Here is a 9,848-nt window from a genome sequence, read left to right as displayed (position 1 = left end):
CACAAATATCATTTGCCTGAAGATAGTCAATATGCATTCATGAGTCAAAATAACCATGTCCAATATCCACAAATACAAAACAATATGATCATGATCAACATATCAAATATCCAAAGCACAAAACACAATGTCATGATCAACTACATGTCAAGTGTAAAATGTCTCCCCCTTTTTGTCCTAGAATGAGACAAAGAGTTGTCCAAAATAAGCCATGTACATAAGTCGATCAAAATGAACATGATAAGCAAATTACACAAGACAAGGAGCTGTTCAAAAAATAATAACTAGCTGCTACTTGGCTAAGAGAGATGCTTATGGACAAAATCTTCAAGAGCGTGCAGCTGATCCATGTTGCAAAGCATTTGTCCATCAATTAGAGAGAAACCTCTCTCCACATAAGATTGAAGTTGAGAAATCTGCTCAGACAATAAGGTGGATTGAGCGGAAATCTTTTCATCCAAAGCATCAAACCTAGCACAAAGTTCAGCTAGGACAGTGGAATCTACATCTGAATCAGCGTCACTTTCACCAAATTTTCTCTTGGCTCTACTATGGCACACCTTCTTCTTAGAACCAAGAGCACCCTTAATCTGTCCTTGACGTCGATTCCAAGAGGAGGTATCAATGGGACCCATTGGCATAAGAAAAGGAGAATTGACAGGAAATACAACTCCAGCCCTTTGGCAGATTTGTGTGATCAAAATGCCAAAGGGAAGAACCTCCTTCTTAGACACTATAGGATCACCTCGAAAAATCATCTCATCTAAAATGCAAGATGCTAGATTGATGGGTTCTTGGAGATGTTGATTGCACTAGTATTGTCACAAAACACTACCATGGTTCCTTGATCAATCCCATAGTCTCTCAACATTTGCTTGATCCACAAAAGCTGGGAACAACAACTACCGGCAGCAATGTATTCTGCTTTAGCTGTGGAAAGCGAAACAGAGTTTTGCTTCTTACTCATCCAAGCAACCAAACAATTTCCAATGTAGAAACAACCACCTAAAGTGCTTTTCCTATCATCCACATTTCCAGCCCAATCGGCATCAGTGTAGCAAGCTACATCAGAATGAGTGTCAAATGGATACCAAAGACCCAACTCTAAAGTACCAGCAATGTACCTAATGATACGCTTAAGAGCTATGAGATGAGATTCCTTAGGACATGCCTGATACCTAGCACACACTCCAACACTAAAAGCTATGTCCAGTCTACTAGCAGTGAGGTATAAGAGACTACCAATCATGCTCCTATACAATGTTTCCTCTACCCCTTTCCTGGATTCATCCTTACTTAGCTTTAGGTTGGTTGGCATTGGTGTCCTAAAATGTTTAGTTGACTCAAGCCCAAACTTTTTGACAAGTTCCCTTGCGGACTTGGATTGGGATAGGAAAATCCCATCCTTGAGTTGTTTCACTTGGAAACCAAGAAAATAGGTCAATTCTCCTACCATGCTCATCTCAAACTCACTTTTCATCTCTTTGGCAAAATCTAAAGCGCACTCACTGGAGGTAGAGCCAAACACAATGTCATCCACATAGATTTGTGCTACCAAGAACACTTCATCATTTCTTCTAATGAACAATGTTTGATCAGCTCCCCCTCTCATGAATCATTTCTTAAGAAGATAGGATGTGAGTCTTTCATGCCAAGCTCTAGGAGCTTGCTTTAAACCATAGAGAGCTTTTCTAAGTCTATAGACATGATTTGGATACCTAGGGTCTTGAAACCCTTTGGGTTGCTCCACATACACTTCTTCATTAAGGATCCCATTTAGAAAGGCACTCTTGACATCCATTTGAAACAATTTAAATTTTCATACACAAGCTACAGCTAAGAGTATTCGAATGGATTCAAGTCTTGCAACTGGAGCAAAGGTTTCATCAAAATCAATTCCCTCAATTTGCTTGAACCCTTGAGCAACTAACTTAGCTTTATTTCTCACAATCACACCATTTTCATCCATCTTATTTTTGAAAATCCATTTTGTTCCAATGACATTCACATCTTTTGGTCTAGGCACTAAGAACCAAACATCATTTCTAGAAAATTGATTTAGCTCTTCATGAAGAGCATCTACCCAAGCTTCATCATTCAAGGCTTCTTCAACATTTTTTGGTTCAATTTGGGAGGTATAGCAAACATAGCTTACCTCATTTAGCTTGGATTGTCTCCTTGTTACCATGCTATCCTCATAGTTCCCAATCACATTGCTCAAAGGATGGTTCTTAGGTACCCTTGACTTATTTTTCTTTGATGGCTCAATTCTCCCCCTATCTCCTTTCTTTCCTTGCTCATCTTTCTTTTCTTCATCTTCACTTAACTTTTCATCTTTAGATTTTTCTTCAATCACTTCAATATCTTTTGACACATCAATTCTATCATCATCACACTCTCTTGACCTTGATCCTATATCATCCACAATCACATTGATTGATTCCACCATACATTTTGAACTCAAAATGTATACTCTATATGCCCGACTTTTGGAGGAATATCCTAAGAATATCTGATGCGACTCATGGTAGCTTAGCTTTAAAGGCGTATCAACAAAATTTATACCTTAAATACTATTACTAAAGTAGCCAAGCTACTATAGCATAGTGGTTCTAGGATCGTTCACTGGGAAGGGTTTTCGCAAACACAAGTGATATTCAAATTAGGAAAATAGGTGATTTTCTTATGGATGTTAGCTTAAAAAGAAGATGTAAATGTTTTAGAAAGATTTAAACTAATCTAAGCTAACATTAAAGACTAAAATGAAAGGGTGTAAAAACAAGTTTCTCAAAGATAGGATAGCTATGCTCTGGCTCTTATGCAAATTGGAAATCTCAGGATAGGCTCCTCGCGTTGGGGTTGCAACTATGGTGATGCTTGCTTCCCGAACCGGTATGGATTTAGCAAATCAAGTTTTAATCCTTTAAAATGGAAAAACAGATGGTAGTGAATTTCATCAATGGTTATTCACCTTAGACTTCCTTTGAATGGCTCGTAAGAGATAACTAATGGTCTAAATCCAAAAGCTTACCAAATATTGGCAACTCAAAGTCATTCTAGGTGATAAACTCACCTTTCAATGGCCATTGAAATTGGTTCTAACGGATTAATGCAAAACTTGGAATTGAAAACCTCACCTTCCAATAGCTCGTAGGAGATAACTAATGGATAGAAATCCAAAAGCTTATCAAGTATTGGCCGTTGGAAGTTGTCCAAAGGAAATAAAAACCAAACTTTGCATTAATGAACCTTTAATGAAAAACGGCTACCTTACCTTCCCGGTGTGAGAGATTTCCATGGGATTGCATCCAAGCCATCACATAACATCCATACTTTGAGAAACTAAAAGTTTTAGCCAATCATCCTCTGAGGAAAAGCCCTTAGAGGCTGTTTGGCTACTAAGAAAATAGAAACGGGAGAGCTCTGTAAATATTCTAAGTGTCAAACGTAATATATATTCTATATTCTATATTCCAAGAGGTGATTTCCACCCCTTATATAGTCTTTACAAAAGCAAAAGCTTGTGATTGGTTAGTTACAAGGATAAGAAAGGAAATTACATCACAAAATACAAAGGAAAATATCTAAAGTGGAGTCGGCAAAAGCAGAGGAAAATTCGCAACATGCATGGGTTATGCGAATTTTGAAGGTGTTATGCGAAATTTTCGCATAACCTGGAGCAGTTGGCTTCCGAAGGCCATATCTTCCTCATTTCAACTCCAAATCATGCACGGTTTGAAGCGTTGGATTCTTGACTTCCAGAGATTTGAAATGGTATATAGTATGTAAAAAATGGACTTCGGGAAGTGCTCCAAAAGTACGAAAGAAGACTGCAGCTGCTGTCCTCTGATTTTTTCACTTTGCTTTCCTCTTCTCCATTGTTCTTTCTTTGCATACTTTGAACGACTTTGGCAAAGGGCTATGGAGCTCCAAAGCTTGGTTCTTCATGAATTTGAGCTTCCAAAAGCTTTGCCATAACTTGTCCAAGTAGCTCCTCCATCATTTGGCATGCTTGAATTGATTCATAAGCTGATAAAAACATGTAAACTTGCCACAAAATGGTTAAAACCAATTACTAAGGACCTTAATGAATTAATTGGGTTAAATGAATATGATTACTACTCAAAGGTGCTTAAAACCATTATAATTAGGTCTACAAAATAGCACTTTTTGGTAGTAATCAATATCCCTTCTTCACTCTTGGATTCAAACTTTCCAAGATTTTCATGATCTTTCAAGACATAGCATCTACTTCCAAACACCCTAAAGTACTTCACACTGGGTTTCTTACCTTTCCACAACTCATAACAAGTCTTCCTAGTATGAGGACGCATGTGAGTTCTATTTGAAGTATAGCAAGCGGTGTTGATGGCTTCAGCCCAAAAATGTGTAGGGAGTTCATGCTGATTTAGCATTGTTCGGGCCATTTCTTGAAGGACACGATTTTTTCTCTCAACTACCCCATTTTGTTGAGGTGTTCTAGGAGCGGAAAACTCATGTTTGATTCCTAGAGAATGACAAAATTCAAAAAAATTTGAATTGTCAAATTCTCTCCCCCTATCACTCCTAATTCTTTCAATGGGATGCCCTTTTTCATTTTGAATTTTCAAACCAATGTCCTTGAAATTTATGAATGCCTCACTCTTATCTCTTAGGAATGCAACCCATGCATACCTAGAATAGTCATCAACCATCACCAAAATGTATTTCTTGCCCCCTAAACTCTCAGTTCTCATTGGTCCCATGAGGTCCATATGTAAGAGTTCTAAAGGTTTAGAGGTCAAAATTTCATCAACTCTCTTATGTGTACTCCTTGTTTGTTTTCCCTTTTGACAAGGACCACAAATAGGATTAGAGGGTTTTCCAAGCTTAGGAATCCCTTTGATGACTTCATTATTTGCAACCTTCATCAAGTCACGGTAGTTTAAATGACCCAACCTACGGTGCCACAAATCGATTGATTCAATTTTTGAACTACCACACACAAGAGAAGAAGAAAAAGAGGTAAAAGGATTTTGACAAACAGCATAACAATTATCAGAAGTTCTCAAACCAATCATCACACAATTTCCATTCAAATCAAACACTTTACATAAATTTTGTGAAAATTGAACATTGAACTTCTTGTCACATATTTGACTAATGCTAATCAAGTTAGCTTTCAATCCTTCCACATACAAAACCTCTTCAAGGTTAGGGATCCCGGCAGCACAAATTGTGCCTTTCCCTTTCACACTAGCAACATTGCCATCACCAAAAGTCACATTTCCTCCATCAAATTCAGTGAAATTAGTGAAGAATGATCTATTACCTGTCATATGACGTGAACAACCACTATCAAAATACCATGAGTGTAACTCACTAGCTCTAAGTGCAGTGTGAACAACAAAGCAATTAAGCTCACTCTTTTTCACCCATATTTGTTTTACATTTGTGACTTTGGTCATTCCATTTGAAGTGCTTCCTTGGAAGCCACTATAATGAGGGACATTTGAATCTCTCATGAACATTCTCTTGCCTCCTTGTAACAACCTATTTCTCAAAGTGAATGATTCATTCATTAGGTTGGTCAACTTTCTTTGGAAACTCTCAAACATCCTAGCATAACATCTATCAATGGTGTGTCCCATTTTAGTGCAATGAGTGCAATGAAGTTTCAGTTTTGGAGGAATTTTCTTAGGGGCCACTTCTTCACAAGACTTGACAAAAATTGTTTTACTACTACTTGGAGTGGTAGCTTCATCAACAAAACCTAAGCCTCTTTTATCAAATGATTTCCTCCCTAAATTGATCAAATCACTAAGTCTTTTAGAGCTAGGATGTGACTCTTCTTTCCTAAGACTCAACTCATTCTTAAACACTTGATTTTCACTCTTCAATTCATCACACATTTTCTTCATGTCAAAGTGTTCGCCCTCAAGAAAGGCAATCTTATCTAGCAAAGATTTTTTCTCTCCCTTTAGAGTTTTAATCTCATTGATTAAACTCCTTTTAGAAGTCTTCCACTCAACTTGTTCCTGTTTGAGACTTAAGCACTCCTTGTACAAAGTCTCATATGCAGAGTCGAAACTCATCTCATCACCATTTGAGTCACTTGACTCACAAGACTCACTAAGTACCTCTTTTTTGAGTGGTTCATCAATGACACTTGCCATAAAAGCTGTGAAATTAGTGCATTCCTCACTAGCATTGGATTCTTTTTCACTAGATTGACATGATTCTGAGTCACTCCAAGTGACTTGCATGGCTTTCTTTCCTTTTTTCTTTGAGGGACATTCTGTGGCATAGTGTCCCTTTCCTCCACACTTGAAGCATTCAACCTCAAGGTCCTTTTTGACACTTTTGTCTTTCTTTTTGTCTTTTACATTTGATTTTCCCATTGAATTATTCCATTTTCTAGCATCTTCATTGGACTTCTTCTTATATTTCCTGAACTTCATGTATTTTTTGAATTTTCTAGCAAATCTAGCAACCTCTCCATCCGACATTTTCTCATTACCCTCACCTTCGGAACCTAAGGACTCCTCTTTAATGGCATTCAAGGCAATGCCCTTTGATTTCCTAGGTGATCCAAGAGTCATTTCAAAGGTTTGGAGTGAACCCACAAGTTCATCCACTTTCAAAGAATCCACATCCTTGGACTCTTCAATGGCAGTGACTTTTGCTCTAAATCTCTCCGGAAGAGATCTTAGAATTTTTCTAACCACTTTGGAATTAGGGATGGGCTCACCTAGATTAAAACTAGAATTCACAATGTCCATCAGTTTTGCATAGAACTCTCCAAAGTTCTCATGATCCTCCATCCTAATTGTCTCAAACCTAGAGGTTAACATTTGAAGTTTGGACACTTTCACAGCATTAGTACCTTCATGAGTCACTTGGAGGATATCCCAAGCCTCCTTAGCCGAAGTACATGTGGCTATCCTACGAAATTCATCCGTGCTAATGGCATTAAAGATAGAATACATGGCTCTAGCATTGTTCTCACTAGCTTCATTGTCACCTCTATCCCATTCCAACTTAGGCTTGATAACATTAGTTGGTCTTCCTTCTCTATCCAACACCTTAGGTGGAGACCAACCAAATTCAACAGCATTCCAAACTTTTTCACTTTGCATTTTGAGAAAATATTGCATTCTCACTTTCCAATGAGAATAATTTTCGCCGGTTAAAAATGGTGGTCTCCCAATAGAAGCTCCCTCTTGATGAGGTTCCATGATTGAGATTCAAGGACCGAAAATGATTTTTCTTTTAAAAACCTGCTTTGATACCAATTGAAAATGTGAATCTCAATGATGAACTACACCTAGAGGGGGGTGAATAGGTGTTGTAGAACAATTTAAAAATTCTCCCAACAAAGATTACCTAACCTTAGTAAAACTTCCATAAGCAACAATGTATGCATCAACACTCCCCCAACAATTTATAAATGCAAAACACATGCAAATGCTTCAACACTCCTCAAAAATAAAACAAAATATAGAGTGAGAGAAAGAGACAATGAACACAGGATTTTTAACGTGGAAAACCTCCGAAGAGATCAAAAACCACGGGCCTATCACCGATTGAAAACTCCACTATGAAGAATAAAAACTGAGTAAAAGGTTTTACCTAGCTCAAGCCAACCAATCCTTCCCGGAATACTTGACTAGTACCTTCATTTTCAGCTTCTCCTTTTGGAGCACACTTGGAGTCCGCACCAAGCTCAATCTCGGCCTCTTCTTGAATCCACACAAGAAGAAAATGGGTTTTTGCACAACCCAAATAGAATGAGAGATTTAGATGTGAATGAAGGAATGAATCAACCCATTTATTGCTCAAGAAAATCCATTGAAAACAGTTTTGAAAACATTAAGAGAAGTGGATTTTCTTTGCAATCAAAAACCCCAACTTAGGAAAGCAAAAATGAGAAAATGAAGAACCCTTGGAGTGTGGCTGCTCTCACCCATTTTCTGCAGTCTCTCTACTTAGAAAAATGAGAGAAGATTGGTTTTTAAAGTGTAAAAAGAAACCCTTAATCTAATGGCTGAGATTTGATCAAAAAAACATTAGTTGGATAGATCCACCCCTACACTTGGATCGATCCAAAAACAGAGGAATGAAATCCTTGCACCAAAAACCATTTTTTCCCAACTTTCTAACACATTTAAAGATTAAAAACCGGGTTGATTCACACTCAATCACTCCACACTCGACTACATACCTCGGCCTCTTAGCAAAGTCTTAGTCTTCAAAGTCAAGTAGTCCGAATAGGAATAGGAAAGCCGAGTTAGGGGACACTTAGGAATTTTGTCCGGAATTGCCAACCTAGCTAAACACTCACAATATGTTCATCTACCTAGAGCGCAAAACCGGTTTGCTGATGCCTTAGTTACCCTAGCTTCTTCTGTAGACATTTCGATTGATGTAGTTGTATGTCCATTGTTGATTGAGTTGAAGTTTGCACCCGCCTACTATAGTTTGATTGGAGAAACAGAGGTCCAGGATGATTTACCTTGGTATCATGACATTTATCAGTTTCTTAGATCTGGCACATACCCTGAGGTAGCCACTACTAAGGATCAGAGAGCACTGAGGCATTTGGCCACTAGATTTGTGATTTGAGGAGATACCTTATACAGGCGATCAACTGATGGTATGCTTCTATTATGTTTAGATCGAGCCTCTGCAGATCGAGTGAATAGAGGTGTTCATGCAGGAGTTTGTGGTCTGCATATGGGAGGACACATGCTGACCCGTAAGATTATGAGGATAGGTTATTTCTGGTTGACTATAGAGATAGATTGTTGTTAGTTCGTTCAGAAATGCCCAGAGTGTCAGATTCATGGTGATCTCATTCATGCACTGCCATCAGAGTTACACGCTTTGACCTCGCCATGACCATTTTCAATATGGGGTATTGATATTATTAGAAAGGTTTCACCAGCATCTTCCAGTGGTCATGAGTTCATCCTAGTTGCCATAGATCACCAAGTGGGTGGAAGTCGTATCATATGCGAGGCTGACATCTGCTAGGGTTGCCAGTTTCATCGGGTCACACATCATTTGCCGTTATGGGGTTCCCCATGAGTTGATTTCAGATAGAGGGGTGCACTTCCGAGTTGAGGTAGATACTTTGTTGTAGAAGTATGGCATCCGACATCATAGATCTTCAGCATATAGGCCACATACCAATGGGGTAGTAGAGGCTGCAAATAAGAATATTAAGAGGATTTTGAGGAAGATGGTTGAAACTTCTCGAGATTGATAAAAGAAAATCCCTTTTGCATTGTGGGCGTACCGTACCTCTTTTCGCACCTCTATAGGAGCTACACTTTACTTTCTAGTGTATGGTATGGAGGCTGTTTTGCTGGTTGAGACAAAGATGAGTTCTTTGAGAGTAGCCCTTGAGCAGCAGATTTCTGAGACAAAGTGGGCTCAAGCTCGGTTTGACCAGCTTAACCTTTTAGATGAGAAGAGATTGAGAGCAACCGATCATATTCAGGCCTATCAGAGGAGGATGGCTCGTGCCTTTAGGAAACAGGTTAAGCCTAGACCATTACAAAAAGGGGATTTAGTTTTGAGAATTCTCAGAGGTTTGATTGGAGACCCTGGAGGAAAGTTCAGACCTAGTTGGAGTGGGCCTTATGTTATTCAAGAGTTGACTCCAGAAGGGGTTGCATGGTTGACTGACTTAGATGAAAACCAGTTTTTAGAGCCTACCAATGTGGATCAACTGAAGAAGTATTATGTTTGCGATTGTGGTCGCAGGATGGGTGGCCATCATTTCGGTTAGCCTTACACCTTATCACCTTTATTAATATATTAAACCGTTGCTAGCCCATTGAGCCTCACGTGGTATGTTATAC

At 38.6% G+C, this 9,848-nt stretch overlaps 1 protein-coding gene across 1 annotated transcript; it reads right to left on the bottom strand.

Moving 5' to 3' along the window:
• Positions 1–778: 778 nt before the first annotated feature.
• On the bottom strand, positions 779–1,612 carry LOC109121619 (uncharacterized mitochondrial protein AtMg00810-like). Its single transcript, XM_059734530.1, has one exon. The coding sequence runs from the start codon at positions 1,610–1,612 to the stop codon at positions 779–781; it is 834 nt and encodes a 277-aa protein (XP_059590513.1).
• Between the last annotated feature and the right edge of the window lie 8,236 nt (positions 1,613–9,848).

The sequence above is a fragment of the Vitis vinifera genome, chromosome 18, assembly GCF_030704535.1.
Source record: "Vitis vinifera cultivar Pinot Noir 40024 chromosome 18, ASM3070453v1".
Classification (NCBI taxonomy): Eukaryota; Viridiplantae; Streptophyta; class Magnoliopsida; order Vitales; family Vitaceae; genus Vitis; species Vitis vinifera.
This window is presented reverse-complemented; position numbering and strand designations above follow the sequence as displayed.

What these genes read in the sequence shown, in the direction of transcription:
- LOC109121619 (XM_059734530.1), bottom strand. Translation starts at nt 1,612, where the DNA reads ATGAGAGGGGGAGCTGATCAAACATTGTTCATTAGAAGAAATGATGAA.